The 12,500-nt window shown below is 44.9% G+C and overlaps 1 protein-coding gene across 1 annotated transcript in view; it reads left to right on the forward strand.

Moving 5' to 3' along the window:
• Positions 1-12,500, forward strand: part of cdh23 (cadherin-related 23) — a 233,552-nt gene that overhangs the window by 117,866 nt on the left and 103,186 nt on the right. The window contains exons 10-11 of the mRNA XM_062519065.1: positions 2,224-2,412; positions 9,313-9,462. Coding sequence (XP_062375049.1) covers positions 2,224-2,412; positions 9,313-9,462 — 339 coding nt within the window. The remainder of the gene's footprint in view (positions 1-2,223; positions 2,413-9,312; positions 9,463-12,500) is intronic.

Raw genomic sequence — 12,500 nt, forward strand, 5'->3', positions numbered from 1 at the left:
GAGCTGAGCAGGTGCCGGGAAATTCCGGAGTTCTCAGATCAAGCATTTGTCTTTCATCTCACTCCTGTCCGCCATCCTCTCTCTCTCTTCGCTCCTCCTCTCCGCTCCTCATCTCCTCTTCTCCTCCTCTCTCCTCTCTCTCCTCTCCTCTTCTGCCTTCACTCATCATCTCTTGTCTGTCCCATCTTCGTGCCTTGTGTTTGCTTCTTTTTATATTTCATTCTTCACTTCTCTTGCATCAACACCACTTCACAGGAGGCTGTCTGTGAGTTGGTTTCCTTCCCGTCGAGATTAGACAAAGACTTAAAAGCCTGTTGTTTACATGGACACCTGTGAATGTCACACGCTCGTTTTTTTTGCGAAACACATCATAGCTTGTGTTTTTGCACATTGTTTTGGATTGGTTTCCAGTGTGCTAAATCACTCATAGTCACACCTGATTAAAAATGAAAATCCAAGCGTTCACAAGTTTGTTTATTTTTGCCAGATCACACGCATTGGCTTCTGTGTGATGCTGTTTTCCTTTACTGGAGAGACACACACACACGTACACGTGACAAATAAACTTGTTCAATTTTTCTCAGACTAGCATTCTGTATACTAGAGCACACGATTGAGTTAATCAAGCACACAAGCATGTAGCCATATGTATTTTATTTGTAGTAGTGGCCACAGATAATCCTTCTAAATCTGTGTGTGTGTGTGTGTGTGTGTGTGTGTGTGTGTGTGTGTGTGTGTGTGTGTGTGTGTGTGTGTGTGTGTGTGTGTGTGTGTGTGTGTGTGTGTGCATGCCTGCATGGGCAAAAACCTCCCCCTCTGCCAGCCCACTCCAGGTGCAATATCTCCCCTTAATTGAAATCAATGATTACGACAAAAGTCTAGGAGAGCCACACACAGGCGAATGGAAGAAAGGAAAATTTCCAAAAACATATTCATAAGATATAGATTTTCTTCCTTTTCCTTTTTCGCCCCCTCTCTCGTTCTCTCTCTCTCTCTCTCGCTCTCTTGCTCTCTCTGTATCCCTCCCTCCCTTCCCCAGCTCTTACTCTAGAACCCCACCTCACCCGCTCCTTAGCGCTGCTATTGATTTGGAGTGCCAAAGTAATAAAACTAATTTTTCAACTTCACAAAGCTTGGATAGTGTGCACTACGTAGAGGTAGAGGTCAGTGCAGTGGGGCCGACGTGTGTGTGTGTGTGTGTGTCTGTCTGTGTGTGTGTGTGTGTGTCTGTCTGTCTGTATGTGTGTCTGTATATGTGTGCGCATGTGCCCATCTGTGTACACGCGTGTGTGTGTGTGTGTGTGCACATGTGTGTGTGTGTGTGAGCTTGTGCGTTTGTGTGAGTGTTAGAGAGTGTGTGAGTGAGTGAAGCGCTGTGAAGAATGGGGCGGAGGGAGAGGTTAAGAGGCAAACCAATGCAATCCCGTGATTACCGAAGGGCTGTTGGCATTGCCGCAACCGCTCCTCCAATTCCACTTGTCATCATCCCGTCAATAAAGACACCGCCCTTCTCTCTCTCTTTAAATCCTGCATCTCCACAGCCACTTCAAGTGAAGAGAGAGAAAGATTGAGAGAGAGAGAAAGAGAAAGAGAGAGAGAGAGAGAAGAAGAGGGAGGGAATGAGGCATTGAAAAAGAGGCAATGTAATTGTGTCTCCCACAATAGGATTCTTTCTTCTTAGACGGCGTGGTGTTAGCGTGCTCAGGGTGCCCTGGCCCTGACTTGCCCCCCACTTTAGAGTGTGTTTTTATGATTGCTTTGTGTGCCCTTGATCCAATAATGAAAGACCCGCAAATAGAGGGGAGGAGATTGAGAGCTGACCGTCGGGCAAGTTCTATCTGACAGGCGCCGCGCTCCTTCGGTCTCTTTCCCGCGCGCCACGCTCCCTCACGCTCCCGCTCCCGAGTCACGGAGGTGGTGACCTCTCCGCACTGTACTGTGCTGAAGGACCGGGCTGGAGACAGCTGGAGGGGGATTTGGGGTTTTGCTTTCTGATTCAGTTCTGAACTGTTCTAACTTTGATTATTGTTGTTTTACAGTTATGATTAGTATACCTGTGTTTTCATACTACGTGAGTGTTTAGAGAAAAGACATGTGCAAGCTTTTGTGGGAAAATGCAACTTGTCAAGATGTTTCTGTGATTTTGTGACCTGTGACCTTTTACTTATTGCCACTCACTCACACATGTGTATGCGCACATACTGACTATCCCTTCTGTGCCAGGCAACGGAGCTGAACGACGACCGAACCCCGTCGGACGCCACGGTGATGACCACGTTCACCATCCTCCTGATCGACAAGAATGACAACGCGCCCAAGTTCAACAGCTCTGAGTACCGCGTGCGCATCACCGAGCTGGCCCAGGTCGGCTTCGCCCTGCCCCTCTTCATCCAGGTGGAGGACAAGGACGAGGTGAGGAAACACAGGGGTGTGTGTGTGTGTGTGTGTGTGTGTGTGTGTGTGTGTGTGTGTGTGTGTGTGTGAGAGAGAGAGTGAAATGAGGACAGTTGTTTGTGGTGATATGCAGTATGTGTTGATACTGTATGTGTTGATATGTGTATACAGAGAAAGGGGTTTCTCTTCCAGGATTCTGAAATGTGTCGACCAAAAAGCTGCAGTTGCATCAATTCCTTAATCTCCTCCAGATGTTTCCCCTCAGTGACACATTGTCCATAATGCAGAAAATCTGTTGCCCGGATGTGTCTTGGAGAAATACTGCCGTGATAGGAACGTATGGTAGAACCCCACATGCTGATGTTTTATGTGTGTGTGTGTGTGTGTGTGTGTGTGTGTGTGTGTGTCTGTGTGTGTGTGTTATACATGTTTACAGCATGTGTATGTCAGGTTCCATTACCTACAACACACACACACACACACCCTCACATAATTGAGTACATAGTCAGAATCCCATGTGGGACAGAAAAGGACACTTTCTCTCCATTACCTCACGAACACACACACACACACACACACACACACACACACACACACACTCACCCAAGTCGACAGACACCGCCACACACTCACGCCCTCACCTGCTCACCCACTCGCTCTCCGGCTCCCACACACTCCCCCACATTCAGCTTGACTACAATTTAATTTGCTTTGGAGGAGATGGGATAGAGCATCAAATTATACCTAACGAGGAAAATCAATCACCTCTGGAGCAGATAAGCCGAGAGCTAGTCAACTCTGATTGATTCCAACACAGTGGCCGCCAGCGTGCTATTTGACAGATAACCGCCAGACGAGAGAATGGAGAGGGGGAGAGAGAGAGGGGGAAGAGAGAGAGAGAGAGGGGGAAGAGGGAGAGGGAAGAAAAAGGAAGAGTGAGTTGAAGTGAAAGAAGCATAACTAATGAAGGAGGGAGCAGGGAAGGGGAGGAGAGAGAGACAGAGCGAGAGAGAGAGAGAGGAAATGGGGAGGGAGGGAGGGATAGAGGGAATGACAGAGAGGAGTGGAGAGGAGGAAGAGAAAGTTCCAAACTGCAGCTCTAATCACTCGCATGTGTTAATGTGTTTGCCTCTGTCGGCATGGCGATGCGGAGAAGGTGTGGTGAAGGGGAGCCTTTACGCTATGTGGTATGGGAGCAGGACTAGTGATAAGGGAGGGTGTGTGTGTGTGTGTGTGTGTGTGTGTGTGTGTGTGTGTGTGTGCCCACGGAAGAGTTTTCATTTCTCCGCAGCACATAGAGCTGGGATTTCATGTTCTTCCTCATGTTGTAGGAACTTCCTCATTGTTTCTCTACTTTTTGCTTGTCCCCTCCCTCTCTCTCTCTCTCTCTCTTTCTTTCTCTCTCTCTCTTTCTCTCCCTCTGTGTGTGTGTGTGTGTGTGTGTGTGTTTGTGTGTAGCATTGCAATGTCATTCATGAAAGTATGTGTCAGCACACAGTTAGTCAATGATTGTATTTGTCCTTATCCTCATGTGAGATGCAGTGCTTCGATTTTGGGATGTGTGTGTGTTTCTGATGCGATGCAGCACACGTTTTTATCTGAAATGAGGTGCAGCTTTGCATTAACATGGCCAGTGTAGTTCGAATACGTGTATTGACATGTGGCTCTATTGATAGTGCTGGCCACTAAGTGGGCTATTCTGAGGAGGCTTCAACAGTTTTTTTTTAGAGTCTAAACTGACCTGGGCAAGCGTCTAGAGCCCATCATTGGGCTGGATTTGCACAGATCTGGGGTCAATCTGAGGAGGGTGCTGATGCTTCACCCCTGAACTGAAGACTTTATACTGAGAGGTTACTCTCTCTTTTCTCTCTCTCTCTGTCTCTCTTTGCTTCTTTCTTTTTCTCTCTCTCTTTCAGTCTCTCTCTCTATTTCAAACACACACACACACACACACACACACACACACACAAACACACATACACGGGTCAGACTTTCTACACATTACTCACACACACATAAACACAAAGGTATGTGTGTGTGTGCCAGCGTGTGTGTGTTGGTGTTTGTGACAGGGAGGTTTCCACCCCGAGCCGCAGGAGGCACAAATGGGTGGGCAATTATGTGTGTGGACAGTTTGCGGTGACACCACCGCATGCTGGATAGCCTCTTAAGAGGTGCTTCTGCCACTTGGCAGACAAACACACACAAAAGAATTGTTTTCATGCTCTGCAGCCGTAGGGCTTGCATCGATCCAGGACATCATTCCTCAATCCTCACATTGAACTCAGTGTGTTGAACTCAGTGGTATTGTGATCAGCCAGTTGAGGAGGAGAGGGATGGGTGTGTGCCGGCCTGCTTTATCAGGAACACCTTTTCAACTGCTCATTAATGCATCTCTCTCGCGGGTGCGCTGTGGCACAACAGGCTACAGCGCTCATACCGTATAGGGATCCGAGTGCCCACGGAGTGCCCACGATCCGAGTGCCAAACGGTCATATCCTGATCACGCCCCATATCTCACTACCACTTGCTTCCTTTCTACCTCTTCACTGTGCTATCATAATAAAGGCAAAAAAATGAATGCAAATCTCTAAGCAGCCAATGCGATGGTAGCAAAGTAAGGCATTTTGGCATGAAGACATGGCTGAGGTGCTCTGGTGAAATTCAAACCAAGCCTCAGAATGGAGAAGAAAGTTGATTTTTGTGAGGCCAGACGGGCTAGTCTGTGTATTTCAGAAACTTGTTGGACTACTAGGATTTACACGCACAACCACCTCTAGTCTCTAGTGTGCACCAAAGAAGAGAAAATATCAAGTGAATGGTACTTCTCTGAGAGAAAATGCCTTGTGAATGCCAGAGGTCAGAGGCAAATCAGATCAGAGACATGTTCGAGCTGATAAAAAGGCAACAGTAACCCAAATAACCACTTGTTGAAACCAAGCTCTACAGAAGAGCATCTCTGAATGCACAACATGTCGGCCCATGAAGCAGACTAGCAACGTGGTGTCACTCCTGTCAGCTAAGAACAGGAAATTGAGGCCATATTTTCTATGGGCTCACCTACATTGGAAACTAGGAGTTTGGAAAACTGTTGTCAGGTCTGATGAGTCTACAACATTTGCATGGTCAAAATTGGGAGCAAACCACCTGAATGCATCGATCCATCCGGTAGCAGTGAATCAGGCTGGTGGTGGTGGTGCTGGTGATATGGAGGGAGGTCTTCTCTTGGCCCACTATGGGCCACTTCATTAGCCTGACCAGCCAGACCCACATCAAGATGTAGGGGTCTGGGAGCTCACCGTAGGCAGGGCTCAATAAACAGTTGTCTTGCAAATTCCCTCTCCACACAATAGGATAGCGCTAAACGTCATCATCTACTGTACTTGTTTTCAAGTAGCAGGATGCTTAACGGTCGCAACTTCTGGTCGCATGTCAGTCATCTTTATGTTAAGCCCGCCCACCGACTCTATATGACGATGTGATTGGTTCGGTGGTTTCTGCCTGAGCCCAGCTCCCAAGTCAAACGGAGAGTTGCTAGCCTGCCCCACCTGGGGCGTCTAGATTTCTAGGCTACCACTTCATACCACTGAGCACTGTTTGAATGCTACAGCCAAATGAGTATTGTTAGTGACCATGCCTATCTGTTTATTACCAGTGTACCCACCTATTCACGGTTACCATGTCACAAATCTTGAATCCTCTCCAACTGGTTTCTTCAGCATGACAGTGTGAGTCCACTGTGCTCAAATAGCTCTCGCAGTCACCACATCTCAATCCAGTAGAGCTCCTTTGGGATGAGCAGCAACTGTGTGATGCTATCATGTAGCCTGGCTATCACCAGACCAAACTCTGTATGCTTGGACAGTTCTTGGACAGTTTCATCAACCAATCAGACCACCGATTCGGGTGCGCCAGGTGGATAAGCCAGATTGTGATTGGTCCCTGCAAATTTGTAACGGAAACAGGAGAGATAAATGTGCAGTTTTCCAGCCTGAGCTGCAGGGCAAAATCTAATCGCTGGCAGATCGGGCTGGGTTTACCCAGTCTAGCCATCATGTGAATATAGACCACAATCTCTGAGGAATGTTTCTAGCACCATATTGAAGCTGAAGGCAAAAGGGGGCCCAACCTACTGTAGTCCTAGCAAGAGAGAGAGAGAGAGAGAGAGAAAGAGAGAGAGAGAGAGGAATAAGGAAGCAGAAAGCAAAAGGTAGGATGGATAAAGACAAAGAAAGAGGACTGGGCACGTGTTGTGAGTGTGTGTTTGTGTGTCAGTGTTTATTTCTAGTGTGTGGGAGAGAGAAGGAGATGTTTTGACGTTTGTTTCATCTGAACTGACAGCTTGCTGAAGCCATCGTTGTGCTAGTAGACAATGGTTTTGCTGTGCAGCAGAGAGCATCGAGGGATGTGGTGAACCACACGTTTCCACCACACGCCAGGGTAGTACAAATTAGACCTGCAGGGAGACATGTGGATGCAAATAGTGTTTGAAGTGTTACTCACAATAGGAGTATATATTATGTGTGTGTGTGTGTGTGTGTGTACAGTATATATATATATATATATATATATATATATATGATGTGTGTGTGTGTGTGTGTGTGTGTGTGTGTGTGTATACAGTATATATATGTGACCCTGCAAAGCGAAACAAGTCACTTTGGTAAAATCTACAAAACTAAGTTATTGTGCTCACATGAACGACCATAAACAAAGCTTTCCAAGGATATGTATATCAAAGGTATTACAGAAACTATCGCTATATATCACGATATGCCAGAAGAGAAGAAATCAACTTTTTAAGTGGAGTGGACAACGGGAATGACTGCTAATGTGTTGAATCTTCATCGGGTTGAACAGTCAAAACGTATGACTGTATACTGTCGAATTTTGCAAAAACGTGAAATTTAAGATTTTAAAGAGACCCTATGCAACTTTTTCATAGTCATAAAATCGCTTAGAAATCGTTGTTTTGCTTGACTGACCAGTTTTATCGAAAACAGTAATATTTCCTCCCGCCCCCAGTGTCCCTATCCGCTATTGCAACCTTGCAGTTCAGGAGACGATCGTTCCCTGTTTACATCTGGAAGGCTGAGACGCATAAAGAACAAGAAGAACCACGCTTGCAATTTATATATTTATATATAGCCTATTATGTATAAATATACACGCTAAAGCTGTCGGGGAAGCTCTGCAGAGAAATATGCCAGCATAAAACGAGCGAAAATGAAAAACGAAACCGAAATTTAAGATGAAATCGCCAATCCTGCATAGTTTCTCTTTAACCTGGAAGTTTATTGTGGATTTTCTCAAGCGACTGATTTTGCTTTGCAGGGTCACATATATATATATGTGTGTGTGTGTATACTGTATATACACACTATGCACACACAATATAGATTTGTTGGGGGTTATGTTATTGACATATTTGTCATATATGTATATACATAATATAACAACTAATGGCTAATAACTAAGAGCTAATAAGCAATAAGTAATAGCTTGCAGGCACTGGCAGACTGAGTGACATATGTCTGGGGTGATCCTCCGACCACCAGCACTATCTCTGATGGTGACATAAGACATCCCACTGCAGGGCTCCAGCCTCTCATGCAGTGTGCCATTATGCATGACTGAGGAGCTTGGGCCCCACGAAGACTTGTTGAGCAGCAGGGGCAACGACAGGTGGGGGTATTGAATGTGTCTCTAATTTCCCATTCATCCGGCCAATCAGAGTTTAATTTCCCATTCATCCGGCCAATCAGAGAGCATATCACGCTGGGTAGTCTGCTGGGATTGAGTGAGTGTTTGTAAGAGACACAATGGGGATGAAGATTACAGTGTAGATTAACCCAGGTTTGTCCATTCCTCTCTCTCTCTCTATCTCTCTATTGCTCTCTCTATCTCTTTCTCTCTCTATGTGTGTGTGTGTATAGGTGTATGTCTGTGTGTCTGTGAGTACTGTCTCATCTTTTTTTTTGATCTTTTGCCTTTTTCATTCTCTCTCACTCACATTCGATTTTGTCATTTTCCTGTTTTTTTCATTCTCTCTCATTCAAATGACAAAAAAAAGAGAAAGAGCGAGCACTCGAGGTTAAATGTTTATTGAACTCCGAAACAATTTTCTTGTGGCTGGATCAATCACAGGCATTGTGGCGCTGAGTGGCTTGTGCTGTCAGATAGATTCCAGCAGATTAGCGCCCGCTGAAGAGCCTCATCATCTTCCCCTCGCCGCGTGGCCCAACAGCTCATTTCGCCGGGGCGTGTTCCCACTGCCGGCTCATCCGCTACCGCTCAGCTCGAACGCGCCCCACACAGTCCCTCTGCATTGCAGACAGGACTAGATAACAATAGACCGCACACACACTGACTGGCACGGCAAGACAGAGGCTAGAGTACAGCCAGAGAGAGAGACAAGTAGAGAGAGAGAGGTGGCGGTAATGAGAGGCCGGTGCCAGCTTGTGCCAGTCTTTGTCTGGGTTCTGCCATCCATGTTGAAGTCTCCTCTGAGTTTCATACAACTTTTCCACATTCTGCTCCTCCTCAAGTTCCACCGGTTGAGCAGGACACTGTGCTCTGGTGTGCCTTGGTTCGTCTACTGCAGGGATTCAAACGTTTTTGGTTCCAAGGACCCCTTTTGGGTGACGACATTTTCTGAAGACCCCCCTTATAACCGTAACCAAATAGACACAATTTGCTTGTTTTATGGGTGAGAGGTGTGCATCTTTTTAAAATGATAAGCCTCAACTTTATAATTTCAAGCAAATTATTTTGCTGACCCCTTGGGTATGGGTCACGGACCCCACTTTGAGAACCACTGGTCTACTGGGTGATTAGGTTTATGATAAGTGTACTTGTATGAATTTGTTTCTCATTGCTTCTCTCTTGTGCATTTTCCCCTCTGTTTCTCATCCGTAGGGAGTGAACAGCATGTTTCAGGTGTTTCTGACGGGGAATAACTCGGACCACTTCACCATCTCCCCGACCTCGGTGCAGGGCAGAGCTGACATCCGAGTGCGCGTGGCTGTCCCACTGGACTTTGAGAACATCAGGACCTACAGCTTCTCTGTGAGTTACCACAGTGCAAACAGCATCCTAGTGCTCCCATAGAGGGGGCACTATGATGATGCTGGGAAGTAAAGTAGAAGCTTGGAAGGGAGTAAAGGGGTGGAACAGCCTGTAATCTGGTAACTGTGTGGACCACTAAGTTGAAAAGCGCTTTTGCACATCTCTTTGAAAGGACAGGTGCGTTGGATAAGGTAAAGGTTACCAGTGATACTTCCAAACATTTTGGTTTCGGTCATGTAGACTGCCTGAAAGAAGGTCTAGATGACCGAAACGTTGTGAATAAATGTTTGGCATGCATAATGGACAGTGTGCGGGATTTTCTCTATGAAATATCACTGTGTACCACCAAAAAGATCCAGTTGGTCAAATGCAGTACTAGAAAGAAAAAAACAGGGCTGAAGGATAACTATCAGAATTCACAGGAAAAAAACAACCACTTATTGAGTAATGATGCAAATGACTCATGCTCATATATTAAATGCTAAAAGTCTCCAGTCAGTCATTAACGTTATTAAAGCAGTTTCGGTCTATTACTGCAGAATTAACTCACCCTTTGCCAGCATCTCAGTTGCCACTGATAAAAGCTAAAATGCTATATGTTGTCTTGCCAGTAATATACTTGGCAATGTTTACCGCAATCGTGCTCTGTCCTAGAACACAATACTGTATGTAGTGCATATAACTCAACATTATAGCACCAAAATGAATTTAGAGATTATGCAAAAACTAGCTTTTTGTAGAAAAAAAAAAAAAACATCTTCAGGAAGTCAGTTATTTGAAGATTCATTATTCACACATTTATTATGTTGCTGCGTGTGTGTTATTTGGATCAGTGCCCCTGGAGTGTATTACTGGGGTGAGTAAAAGTAGGATTAATACATTCCATAAAACAGAATAATTATAGCACTAAGATTTTAAAATCCCAGGTCTTTATGAGATACCTACCAGGAGCCCAGGAGGTGGAGCTGCCAGAGGCTCATCGAAGGGCGTTCCTGGTTCAAGTCTGGTTCGTCCAGGCTTTATATTGAGGTGTCCTTTAGAGACATACTGTGCCTACAGATGTTATGTACATATCCGCATGGACTCATATGTATATTGCTAAAGGCACAGTTCTTATACAGTGCAACCCGGAAGTTTTTAGACCCTTGCAAGTTTTCCACATTTTGTTATGTTTCTGACTCAGCTTTAGAAACATTCAGTTTTCCACATCCATTTACGAATTCAGACACTTTATTAGGACACTTACAATAGAACTCTGGTGCATCCTACTTCAATCCTATCAATGGCCCTTGAGATGCTTTTACAACTCGATGGGAGTCCACCTGCGCCTAAATTAATCAATTGGACAATATTAGGAGAGGCACATTTGTCAATGTAAGGTCTCAAGGTTGAGAATGTATGTCAGAGTGAACACCAAGCCACGAGGTCGAGAGAATTGTCCGTAGACCTACAAGACAGTAGTCCAGACACAGATCAAAGGAAGGGTACAAGAGTATCTCTACAGCATTGAAGGTTCTCAAGAGCATGGTAGCCTCCATCATTCTCAAATGGAACAGTTAGAAACAACCAACATTCTTCCTAGATGTGGCTGCTCAGCCAAACTGAGTTATCCGGGAAGGATGGCCTTGGTCAGACAGGAATCTGGTCACTATGAATGAGATCCATTGAGTTCCTTTGAGGAGATGAGAGAAGCCTACAGAAGGACAACCATTAGTGCAGCACTCCACCAATCAGGCCTGTATGGTAAAGTGGCTGTTGTCAACTGGTCTGTTGAAACCAAGATGGAAATATTTAGCCACAGTTCCTATAACGGCAATTCCTAATGTATGGAAGAAACCGGGCTCTGAGCTGCATCAATGGTTGTCCTCCTGTACGCTTCACTCATCTTCTCAAAGGAATTCCTTCCAGGCTTTATGTTGAGGATTTGACAATTTCACTGCATTCTTTACATCAGTAATCATATGCATGGGACAAATAAACATCCTTGTATCCTTGAGGTGTCCTATAGGGAGATACTGTGCCTACAGGTGTAATGCTCATATCTGCATGGACTCCTAAGATGAGTTTATTGTAACAGCAGTGGTTTGAGGTACACAGTATGTTTTTGTGAGTAGTGTATATCTGTGACATGAGAACAAGCATTTGCAGGAAGCAATCATTTCACAAAGAATATGAAAGGGGTACAATTTAGTCATAGTCAAACCTAAGGATCAATACACAGGAATGTGCTGACGCAGAAATTCTGAAAATTGCATCTCAATACAGAAAGGCACACGTCATGTTAGATGTGAATCCTTTAGAGCAGTGGTTCCCAAACTGTTACCCCCGTGTACCCATAGACATACATGCGTGTACCTCTCTATCACTGATCTATAAAGAATACCTTAGAGTATTCTTTATAGATCAGTGCTCTCTATGCCATGACTCGGCCCGCATACCGCCACCATCCGACACCTTAAAAAGTAAAACATTCTATTGACGCATTCCAGGCATCATGTTTAATAAGCTGCCTTTTTCGGATGAAAATGTAGCCTTCTATAGAGTTTACAAATGATTTCCTTTAATGTGATGTTTCCATAGCATTGTAACCTGATTCAAAATGATGTATTTATTCATGAATTAATTACAGAACATTTGAAACGTTAATTTTTAACACCTTTCCACCATAGCCCTTTTCACCTTGCGTACCCCCTAGAAGCAGCTTGCGTACCACCGTTTGGGAATCCCTGCTTTAGAGACATACAACAGAGAAAAGTCTAACAACGACATTTATCTGGTTGAACACAATACAATAATAACATAGAGCTAGTAGATAGTGGATAAGAATGTGTGGAGCACAGGCCATGTTCATTTTGTACAGAACAGAAGTAGAACAGTTCTACCCAGTCTCTCCACTGGCCTCCCAATGTGAGCTTTGTGTTGTGTTATCTGAGGTGCGTTAAACCTGCCGTTTGTTTTCATTGACAAACGGCTCAGAACATCTCTGTTAATGCTCATGGAAAGAAACTCATTTAGTTATCTGCTTCCACAATCTCTCT

Source organism: Sardina pilchardus, chromosome 18 (assembly GCF_963854185.1).
Source record: "Sardina pilchardus chromosome 18, fSarPil1.1, whole genome shotgun sequence".
Classification (NCBI taxonomy): Eukaryota; Metazoa; Chordata; class Actinopteri; order Clupeiformes; family Clupeidae; genus Sardina; species Sardina pilchardus.